This window comes from Cariama cristata, unplaced genomic scaffold, assembly GCF_000690535.1.
Source record: "Cariama cristata isolate BGI_N322 unplaced genomic scaffold, ASM69053v1 scaffold17943, whole genome shotgun sequence".
Lineage (NCBI taxonomy): Eukaryota > Metazoa > Chordata > Aves > Cariamiformes > Cariamidae > Cariama > Cariama cristata.
The window spans coordinates 7368-19005 of NW_009610344.1; the positions used below are offsets into that span (position 1 = coordinate 7368).

At 48.8% G+C, this 11638-nt stretch overlaps 1 protein-coding gene across 1 annotated transcript in view; it reads right to left on the reverse strand.

Annotated features, from left to right (window-relative positions):
* Window positions 1-11216: 11216 nt before the first annotated feature.
* Window positions 11217-11638, reverse strand: part of LOC104159846 (chromosome unknown open reading frame, human C20orf196) — a 40194-nt gene continuing 39772 nt past the window's right edge. The window contains 1 exon segment of the mRNA XM_009697861.1: window positions 11217-11638. This exon segment is cut by the window's right edge and continues 10 nt beyond it. Coding sequence (XP_009696163.1) covers window positions 11217-11638 — 422 coding nt within the window.

Here is an 11638-nt window from a genome sequence, read left to right on the forward strand (position 1 = left end):
CTCTTGCCCCTACCATTCTGGTTGGGCATGGTGCGGTCTGCAGCTGTGCAAGTGCTGACCGGCTGACAGGACAAGTGTCAAGTGACCAGCTGGCAGGATGGACATGAGCTGACTTAATTGTCTTTCCCTCAGGAAGGCATTAATTTGGGTCTCTCTTCTCTACCTATCTGCCAGTAACATTAATTTAGGTCCTGCTCTTCAAACACAGATGGTCATAAACCTTCTGGCTTTGCCACCTCTGTACAAACAAGCCAGGCAGTACTGGTGTACCAAAGCTCCAAGCACAGATGTTACACATGGATCCCGTGGCCCCACACCAGGGCCACCGCTCCGTCCCTTCTCCAAAGATCTCTCCCTGGTCAGAGAGAAGAGCACAGTCTGGCAGAAAATCACCTCCATGAGGCCTGACACTCACTCACCATCCAATCCATCTAGCTGGTCTCAATAAGGAGTTTATGACTTGTGGCTGCCAGAGAGCAGATATTGGGTTCCTGTTGTGCTCCATGGAAAAGCATCAATTTTCAAGAAGCAGCACCTATCACAAGCAGCAGAGGTTCACTGCAGCTGGCAGCTGGCAGCCTATGGGCAGGTCCAGGCAGAGAGCAATGGACACCTCTGCTGATGTTCAAAATCCCATCACACACATCTGCCTCTGCAGTTCTCCAGCCAAAAACCCTTGCAATGTGCTGCAGGCCCCCCACCAGGGACGTAGAGCCAGCACACAGCCTGCCAGGTAATATCGAAAACAGCTCTTTCAAGGTTAAGTGTCCTCACAAGGTGGAAACCAGCAGGTGCCAAGAGCTGTGGCCTGTTATCCAGGGTTACTAATGTGGGAACCTGCCACCGCTTCCCTCTCCAGACCTTGCAAAGGTAGCCCTGACCAGCTGGGAGCCAGGCTCCCATGGGAAGGGGGTGGTGACAGCTCTCCCTGGGGCCCTTGGCACCTTTGATGCTGCACTACCTTGTCCTCAGGCCTGTCTCTTGAAAAAGCAGGTGTGGGATGTTCTCTTTGGCACAATCTCTCTGGATTTCCAGCAAGCAGCCATGCCTGCTCCCTTGGGCTTGGCCATATATGGGTGACTGTCCCACCCAGGCTGAGTAGCTCTGAGGACAACCTGGAACCAGGGCTGCCAAGAGTCCCTGCTGCACTCAAACACTGAACAAGAAGCATCTGTGCTTAATCGTCTTCATTTCTGTCTCCTCATGGCAGGCTGGGAGCTGACACCATCTCCTCTCATCAAGTGCTAGCACCGAGAGGCACCCCATGGTAGCAGGAACAGGAGGAAGGGGCCCAGAAATCAGTCCAACCCTTGTCCAGCACACCAGTGCATTTTGAGCCTGATCCACCGCTGCCTCGCCTCTGGAAAGACTCCCCCAGCCTTCAAAATAGCCTTTAGCCAGAGTCTGTGTTTCCTCATCCCAGAAGATTTCTTTCCCTCAATAATTCATATGCAACAAGTTTATTCTTGACCACCAGACAACCAGCATTAACACTCACAGAGACAAAAACCCAGACATGGGACTTGCCTACACACACATTTCTCATCGCTCCATGTGGCACTTGTCTCGTGGGAACCTCCTTCTGCTTCCAGCACCAACATATCTCAAAACTAAGACTGACCTTTCCTTACTGAATGAGAACTCGTATCACAAAAAAAGCCGCTCCAAAACACAAAACAAAGCAATTCTCCTATAGATCCAGCCATCCTGCAGAAGGAAGAAGTGCTTTGAGAACACACAGGCAGTTATCCCACAGCTGCCTTCAGCTGTGTCCTGACTCTCCTGGCCCCCAGCCCATGCCTGGAGCAGTGATGCTCCCGCTCAGGGACACCCCAGACCCAGGGACGATGAGGGGACGAGGACACGAAAACAACCCGGCCTCACAGAGCACATGCCAAGTCGCTTCTTAAACAAGGGGGCCTGGACCACAGACACAAAACCATATTATTTCAACCTCTAACTGCAGCCTTTTTTAGGGGAGTTGCTGTTAGACAAAAATACGAGTGTAACGCTCTCTCCTCTCACTCCTTTGAAGCTCTCCAATACACAGAAGAAGCTGCTGGGAACTCAGAACAAACCAATTTGTGGAGGTCACACCGAAAATGTGTTGCAGGGCATAGCACTGATCTCCCCTGTCCCCACCTCAGTATCTTTAATCATAGAATGATCCTGTTTCCCTGACAGGAGGTGCTGATTTTAGCACCCATTTAGCAGCATTCCTGGCCCATGTACTGCATCTTACCCAGAAATGCCGCCATTACAGATAACGCTGGGTAGTGTTACCTGCCCTGAGGTTGACTGACATTTCCCATTACAAGAACCTACCTTCTAGCGCTAGTGAAACTTTGTTCAGCTTGAAGTGAGGTGAGATTTTCCATGCCAGATGTTCTTTCATTACAAGACTTTCCCTCTTAATTCACAGCACCTGCAAGTAAATAGGCCATTGCAAAAGCAATTTAAATAAAGGTTTGACCTTTAAGCCATGAGTTTTCTGGCTTTGGTTAGCTCCAGCTACTGTCTTAATCATATCTTATTATTTCATGCTCTGTGTGCTATGTGCCAGGTTTTACTTTTAAGGAAGAAATGCTGGCATATGTTGTTGGCTAATAGATGTGCGGGGAAAAATAGTCATTAGGGAAAGCCTACAGAATGGGGTATTTTTAAAATGAACTTTTGTGTTGTGGGAAAACATATGCCCCACACAAAATCACCTACGCTCAGTAATGAAATAGGCACATTTATATAGGATATATACTGCCTGTTGTGCACTGATTTTAGCAACCATATGTCCTGATATACCCACGCATACCAAAACACCTCAAACTCCTGGGGAAAGATCCTCAGCTGGTGTAAACGGCCCTGGCTCCATTCACAGGCTGGGAGCCACTTCATCGACGCCTGCCCCGGCACCTGCCTGCCACAAGGGCTCAGCTCTCTCCCTGGCTGCCTTTCGGCTCCAGGATCGGGCAGGTCGCTGGCATGAATCAGTGCCTCCCACCAGCAGCTGCGTGGGAGGGAAAATAAAAATTCTGTCAGAGTAGGCATCAGCAAGGCCATCGATACCAATCATCCTGGAGGAGCTCCGAGCTGAGGAAAGTGGGGAATGACTTAATAGCAGGAGGAGGGCTCAGCTCTCTCCCTGGCTGCCTTTCGGCTCCAGGATCGGGCAGGTCGCTGGCATGAATCAGTGCCTCCCACCAGCAGCTGCGTGGGAGGGAAAATAAAAATTCTGTCAGAGTAGGCATCAGCAAGGCCATCGATACCAATCATCCTGGAGGAGCTCCGAGCTGAGGAAAGTGGGGAATGACTTAATAGCAGGAGGATTCGTCAAAGATGACAAAATAGTTTGGATCAGGCATTTATGTAAAGTTCATTCTGGGAACAGAGAGGCAGCACTCGCTGCCTGCCAGGCTTAGTCCAAAGAAGAGCCCCAAGGCAACCCAGGCGGCTGGTGTGCAGGGACAGGGGGTTCTGAGTCTCCCCTCTGGGACACCGAGGGACGCTGCTCCGGCTCAGCTGGAAAATACCCAAGCCAACGTACACACATCTCTAACGGACCTCGTGCGGGCTTTGGCTCTGGGCTGCGCAGCAGGGAAATCCCTCGGGCACTGGCTGTCAGTCCTCACCATGTCCTGTGTTCCTCCTCCTCGGCAATGATGGATCAATTTTGGCCTTGCTTGTCACACCCTACAGGGCTGATGTTATTCCCCACTTTGACTTCACTTACGCATTTCTCTTGAAGATGTTGTGGGATCCTGTGAACCCACGGCCCTGAAGGGTGTTGTGGGTTTTAGGTGTTGTCCTAACCCAGGCTCGGAGTGCTGCTCCTCTGCTGTGAGGCAGGACACTTTCTTGAACAAGCAGAAGGAAAAAAAACTCTTGGATTTGTTCTGCAGTGGAAGGCACCAAATGCCTTTGCAAAAGCAGTCTCTGCATACTACCAGAGCATGCAGGGGGACAAACAGAGGTGACAGCAGGCTCGTGGGAAGCCCAGAGCTCAGGCACGTCTTCCTGGGAATAGCCCTGGGATGGTGCAGGACACACAGCTGCAGGGGCTCATGCCAGGAGACAGAGAGGAGGTGGGTGGAGGGAACACAGGCTGCAGAAGGGACAGCTTCGCTGCTTCAGGCAGGGTCATCTCAACAAAGGAGGAAACAAATGTGACTTGCATGTGTGCTACCTTCGTAACGGGAATCAAAAGTCCCTGCTCTCCCTTCTGTGCAAATTGGCAGAGCTGCAGCACAATTTAGGGAAAGTTGGGAAAATTACCTCCTACAGCTCTTGAAGTGGGCAGGAAGCGGAGGGCAGGAGGGTGCTGAGAGCACCTGGGATCACCCTGCCGGGTAGCTCTGTCCTAGGATCGCACAGCCGGGCCCGCTCGGAGGGATGTTTCCTACTGCACAACGGGGCAACTTGCAAGCCGTCTTGTCCTAAGCATGCACAAAGCACAGGCAACAACTGTCAGGAGATTTTCAAGGAGACTTTAACTTCAGGTGCATTTTTTTGCCCGGCAGCTGAATGTTCAGTGGTTACAGCTAAGTCTGCTTTTGAAAACTGAACCAAAGCAGCTCAGCTGCTTACTGAGCTCACAGTGGTGGAGGATGTTTGGGTACAAAGTGGTGCAGCACTGCCTGGTTCCTTGCCTGCAGGGAAACAGGTTATTTCCTGCTTTAAATAATGCAATAGAGAAAAAATAAAATGATGGGGTGGGTTGCAGAAGCAAACAAAGCAAATAGAGAGAAGCCAACAGCAAAGGGCCTCCAAGAAGACAACGATTTGCGCTTCGCTGAGTGCTGAAAGCACAGAAGCGTTAAAGCCAAGTCAAGTGCAAACCAGGCAGAAGGGAAAGCACTTCACCCCTCAGAAAGAAATGCAGTTTCCCAAAGGTCATTGCACTGGCTGGGGAGAAATGTACAGAACATGGGACACTTCTGTGAGAACCTCATACTACTCTTGGTACTTAAACATCCAGAAAAAACTGTTCTTTATCTGGAAGGAGCCATCATCTATCCACCCATGGATGGCCATACTTCAGGCCACTATTTCAGTCTTTCCAAGCACAGTTAAGCAGAGTTAGATCAAAACTAATGAGCCTGTGACCCTGCCTCCATGGCTTCTTCCAGTCATGGAAGGCAAAAAAAAACCTGACCCAAAAGGCAACAGGGCTGAAAATTCTTGAAATGCTTGAAACTCAGGGAATACCAACAGGATAGGAGAAGGCAGATATTTCGCACAGTAACAGATACCCAGATAGTATAAACTCGGCAGCGTATCAGGGGTCCTGACAGCAGCGAAGCTGGAAGTGAGCAGTGCACAGAAGAACTGCAGGCACTCCTGACGTTGAAGGGCACAAACTTCTCAAAAGATTGCATGTTTCAGTAGCACAGAGCTTACCATGTCCTCTGTGAGATGTCAGCCAAGATTTGTAGATGTGAGTCATAATCCAAACTTTTCAGATGCATGCAGTTTGTTCTGCCTACGTTGCTCTTTAAAATTGAACAGTTTCATGCTCTCCTCTGCCGGTATCTATCTTCATGCTCTTTCAGCAGCCACCTATTCTGTTTTGTCATTGCCTGCATCTTATTTCCTAAAGGGTTGAAGAGTAATGAGTCCTCTTATACCTCTTCTTGCTGCATCAGAAATTTCTAGTAAGAAAACTGGGATGTTAAAGGCAGTGGCTGAGCAGTCCCAAGAGCCCGGAGGAGCTGAGGCAGAAGCATGACCTCTCCGGAGGCACCCTGTCTCCCCTCTTTGTGCAGAGGAGCAGCAGGATCCCCCCACAGTGGGACCCCAGATTACGCTCCTGGATGGACATGCACCTTCCAAACTAAGATTGCCATAATTTTGCCATCATTTAAAACCCTTAACAATAAATGAACAGCTATTCCCTCGAATGTTTTCTAAATTTCATTCAAAAAGTGGATTAAAAGGCAGCAGCTCAGGTTTTTCCAGGCCTCAGGAGGAGCACCCTGTGTGCACCCTTCCTCCTCACAGCCCCAAAGAGGGGCTCCAGGCAGGTACCTCACATTTGTTATGAGTGAGGATGGCCACGTCTGGCTCTGGGGCTGACCTAGCATCAGGCTAGAGACCATTAGGGCTTCTTTTCTCTTCCAACAAAACCCAGTAGGTATCTCTCAAATATCATCAGCAGCAGAACTCTCCTAAAGAACAGGAACCTGATATTTTGCTCCGAGCTTTCTTTGTGGAAATTGTATGTGTTTGGCTTTGTTTTTTCTTTTTTTAAAAATCTGAATAGGAGACCAGGTAGTTTTAGAGCTAACCCAATGTACAGACCAATTCATCTCCAGACCCAATACAGCAACCGAAGGGATTCAGATGCAGTCCTCTGACTTCTCCAGCGCTCTCTCTTTCTGGGAGGTTATTTCCCTTAAAGTGGCAGTTAAAAGGTTTTGCACAGCAACTCATATTTAACTGTGTGGAACAGTGTAATGGCTGGCGAAAAATTATAAGCAACAACACCTGATTCACACTAAAGACCCTCCTTCCTCCCTGTAGCTCCTCAGCGATGGCTCCCTACATCCATCAGCATTAATGCCCTTGTAGCTGTGACAGATCTGTGGTGGTCAAGCAATGCGAGTTGGCAGGGAGAGGCTGGTACTGTTACTGTAATTATTGATAGCACACTCAAGAGCACATTTGTTTTCTCCTGCTGTATCTATTGCTGAAGCAGTTGCTATTACCTTTCTCCATAATTTTTGCCTGCAGCATGCTTTTCTCTGGATTCTGACAGACCAGCACCTGCGGATACATTTACTACTACAGAAATGATGCTGGATCCTCATCTCAACTCCTCTTTTTTTCCCCAGCACGATTAGCTTGAGTAGCTGGAGGAGCAGCTGAGGGTCTGCTCCAATATTTTGTGTGCCCTCCAGCACGTGTACACCCCTGCCATAAAAGCAAGCAAGCAACACATCAAGCAGAACCACCAAGAAGCCAGACATATCATTTTCACGATGACTCAAGGACAGCAACCTAAACCCAGACAGCTCCAGTATAAACCTATCTGTACCAAGTCCAAACACCTTGGCCATAATTTGCAGCCAGCTGGGCCAGCAGGGCCTCTGCCTGCTCTGGTTAAAGTCAGCAGCCAAATTTCCACTGCCTTTGCTGGAAACACCTGCAGAGCCCAGCAGCTGTGCCAGTCTGCCGGGGGCATGAAGGCAGGAATAGCAGCCCCATGTCAAATGCCTGCAGGGAATCTGACGTGCACGAAACACAAACAGCCATGCTGGGAGCTGGCCAGCGTGGAAAGGGAATGGATGAGAGGTCTCAGCAGCTGGGCTGGCAGGGTAAGACTGATCTCCAAACTGAAATGCTGAAGAACAAACGCTAAAACTGGTGCAAGCGGTGTGGCTGTACTACAGTAACCGCATTAGCTGGGAACCTTGATGTTGACCTTTGAGATCCCAGCTGTCCTTTAGTCTTTCTTCTTTGCCCATATGCTGTCACCTTAAGCACATCCCTTCCTCTTGCTCTCTGTGCTTCCTTGAGCATGTCCACACTGGAGAACAAATGGCCTCCCCAGTCAGCAAGCAACATCATCGCGGCAAACCACCCCTTCAGTGGAGAAACCAGTGAGTAGAAAACATGCACAAAGGCTCACGTCTTCCTGGCAGAGAAAGTAAAGCAGCAAAGCAGCCACTGAACCAGGAGACAGGAGGCCTCCAAGAGAGAAACCTTACGTGGTTGTGTGTGGGTTCATTGCTCTGTTGCTGACTGACATCAAGCTCTTTATGCTCAGAGAGATCTGTTTCATTTTAAAGGGAAAACTCCCCCAGGGATCTCATTAGCACCATCATGAAAGACAGAAAGGAACTGGAGGTTGGCAGAGGGGCAATGGCAGGGAGGGAAACCGGACAGAAGCGCTGCCAAGCTGCATTTAAACTGGCAGTGGAGGAGCCTGGAAGCACTCTGGCCAGTTGGGACAGCCTCGTTGCCCCAGCAGAGGGCTGCCTCCTTCCCCTGCCCACAGGGTGAGTGGCCAGGATGGGGAGGGCAACGTCCAGGGGAGCAGCTGCCCAAAACCTCCACCTGAGGCACCTACTCACCCACCCACGCTCCTGCAGCAGTTTTGCCCCTGCCAAATTCCTCCTCCTCCTCCCTGTGCTCTCACTCTTCCTGGGCTCTGTCCTCCTCTCTCCCATCACTGGCTGGATGCTGTTGTTTGTAAGAGCACAGCAGCTCTGGCCAAGTTCGTGCCTCTACAACCGGCAGCAGAAGACAGGGTACCCGTGGCTGTGTTGGCGGTGGCGGGAGATGCGTTGGCGTTGTTACACAGTTGTCCCACTCTGCAATGCTGAGGATTGGTTTCACACAGGATCCTGGCAGCACTACACATTTTATGCTGATTGATCCTTGAAAGCTGCTTCCACCTTTCTGAAGATTCCCTTGCAAGAAGGGGGTGAAGTAGTCTGTGAAAGAGCAGTTTAGTGGATCCACAACATGGGTAGATTCCTCTCTATTAGGCTGAGAAAGTCACAAAAGCAACACACAGAAAAGCAAAGAACCCCCCAAAACAGGAGGAAGAATAAAAATCCAACTCAGTTAATTCAAAGCAACACGTCTTAGTTATAACTGCAAATCAGCTTCAGAAATTCAAACAGACAAAAGTTAAGCCCCCTGTGCTATTGCTCACCAGAGGTAATATTCATTATTACAGTTTCTTCTATATAGCATCATAATAAGCCAAATAGGACTGTGCTTCTTTCAAGGACAGCCTGTTCAAAGCAATTGGTGAGTCTTGCTTGGAACACCTGGCAAAGGAGGGAGATGCATTCATCTCCCTGTGTCCTGAAGAAATCAAGGAAAGATGTTTATCAAGGAAATGAGTAATGCAAACGGTTTGGCTTTCAGCAGACTTGGAAATACATACAGCAGGTTCCAGCACAGGTTTGTAAAAAATTAATTAGCAGTGAGTGGGAAAAGGGAGTGACGAGTGTTATTCTCTGCGCTGCAGTCTTGTTTAACTTAATAAAAGTGATTGAAATATAAGATCCCAGTGAAACACCTCCTAAAATTAAGTGTTTCTCCAGAAAAGGAGCTGTTTATTTCACAGTAGGAATGATCAGCTATTCTAAACTCTATCATGTTTTCCTCCTAACACCAGGTATCTGACAAGATTGTCAGACTCCCCTAAACATTTAGCTTGTTTTGTTATCATTAAAAATGAATGGGATTTTGGAGCCTAGTTTATCCAGCTGAGCTCTGCTCTCCTTCTGTAAGCACCAAAAATATGAAAATCTGCCATAAAATAATTAAGTTTATTCTAAATTTTAATGAAAATCTAACAACAAAAGTTTGGAGAAGACAAAATCGGAATTTTTCCAGAAGGTTTCTTTGACTTGCAAGCCCCCCAAGCAAGCTGTGAAACAAAGCAAAAACTACCTCAAAGCAGTGGGACTGGCAACCCTGGTAAGGACTCCCACGTAACCATCTTCTCCAATCTAAGTGTGTCTTTTACAGCCTGATACATCATTCAAGAACAGAACATTTATAACTGCAGACAGTAAAGCATGGCTTTAATGACCGACAACCTGTCCAGAGAGGGATTGGAAGCTCTGCTTGCTCCTGGTTGACCACTTCAAAGGGCTCCCACATGCTGAGCAGAGGGGCCTGACCTGCAGCACCCTTCCCACCAAGGCTTCAACAGTGGGAGCCCAGTCCTGCATCCCCCGTGCAGCTATTTTCCTTGGGATTCACTCCCGGTTTCCATAAGCACAAAGCAAAGGAGAATTAGGCCTGCCAAATTCATAGCGATGCATCAGACCCAGAGCACTCTGAATTCCCCAGGTAGCAGTGACCAAAACCAACTGCTGGGAATTAGTCCTTCAGGTCACCTCTTCAGGTCATAGCGCAAGCAACAATCACCAAAACTCAAGCTGGGCAACCAGTGCATTGGGCCAGTTCCCCCTGCAGCCAGTGGCGATTCTGTCAAATAAATTCAAAGCAAGAAAGTTCTGGGTATGAACAGCAGCAGAGCTTGTTAGAAGCAAACCCTTGCTGTAACCAACCAACGCCAGATGATCCCTATTGGAGAGCAACCACCTCCATAGTTCAAACATCTCACAGAACACTTTCCTTCATCCATCAACACACCAGGAAAGTAATCACAAGGTGCTGTGCAGTGCCAACAAAGATAACAGTGTGTAGTCAAGCAATGAGCATTGGCTTCCTCTCTGTGAAAGCTCTGGGCTCAGACCCCACGGTAGCAGAAATCAGCAGGGGCTAACGGGTAGGGAGAGAGCTGGAGAAACCAGCGTTGCCCCTACAGAATCAACCAAGTGACCCACAGTCTCAGGGTGTGCCGATACGTGAGCTCTGCTTTTTCTAGGTACTCTGCATCTTACAGCAGGCAGCTACCAGGGCAGCTGGCAAAAACTCTGCAGCGTCCCTATGGACACCTCTGCAGAGCCCTCACTCATGAATCTATTTCAGGTTGCTCTTAAACCATCTCGTATAGATAGGAAAAAATTTCCAGTCTGCTCAGCTGGCACATTTGAAGTGTTAGAAACATCACTAAGGTGATAAAGCTTTTTTCCCTCTTTTTTTATCCCTCCTGTTAAAAAAAATAACCTGCTCAGAAGCTGTATTTCCTCTCTCTCTCATGCACTCACCCACTTTTCTGTCAAAAAAGCTCACCCGCATTGCAACCATGATCTGTGGGATCCTATGTCTGTAGATAAACACACACAGCTATCAGGCACCCCCATGGAGGCACAGGTGTTACAGTATCAGTCAGGTACAGAACAAAATCTTAAGTTTCCTCCCTAGACCTGGGGCATAGCATGCCAAGCTTGTTCAATCAGTCTGTTACAGTCACCGGCACTTGGACGTCCATGCCTACACAGGGGCTGAATTTGGGCTGGGCCACTGTTCAGCCGGGGTACGGATGTAGGTCAATTTAAAAGTCTGGCAGGTATAAATCACCATGTTTGATGTCCAAGCAACAGACACTGTACCAGCCGTCACCCATCCTGGTTAGTCAGCACATCCCAAGCAGCTACGTGGGGACCACAGCTGCTCCTTATGTGGTGCTGCCCTGCAGAGACCAAGGTGGCAAGGTCTGCTCCAGACGAATCCCTCCATGGAATATGTGGCATTGAAGGCAGTGCTAGAGAACAGTGTCTTTCCAAGAAAGACACCACTTTTCGGAGTGAAAGTAAAGTTCCAATGATGGAAACAAACCAGCGTTTTGCTCACTTCTCATGCAACACATCAGGGCTATGTTCTGTCTGTGTTTGTTTCAAGAGGAATTGCAGGACGTCATCTGAGAGTCCAGGTGTTCTCTTTCTGTCTTTCAACATGACTTCTCCTTCAGCTGGTTTTGAAAAACAAGCAGTAGTGGGGTGGTTTGGAAAGATCTTACACCCATCTCTGTTCAAGACCACCTGGGCCATTTGCAGACAACGCAAAGCATATTTTGTTCCATCCTGGTTTGCTAGCTCTGAAATCTTCTGCGACAAACATCGTGATGCAGCCTCGTAGGTGGGATCCACTCTCTCTGGCCGTTTTTTGCAATACATTTCGTAGAAGCTATCAAGAGATTTCCTGATGCTGGTATCTTCTGCACTGTCATGTTCAGACATCGATGAAAGCGCAGCATCATTGGGTTCCGCAG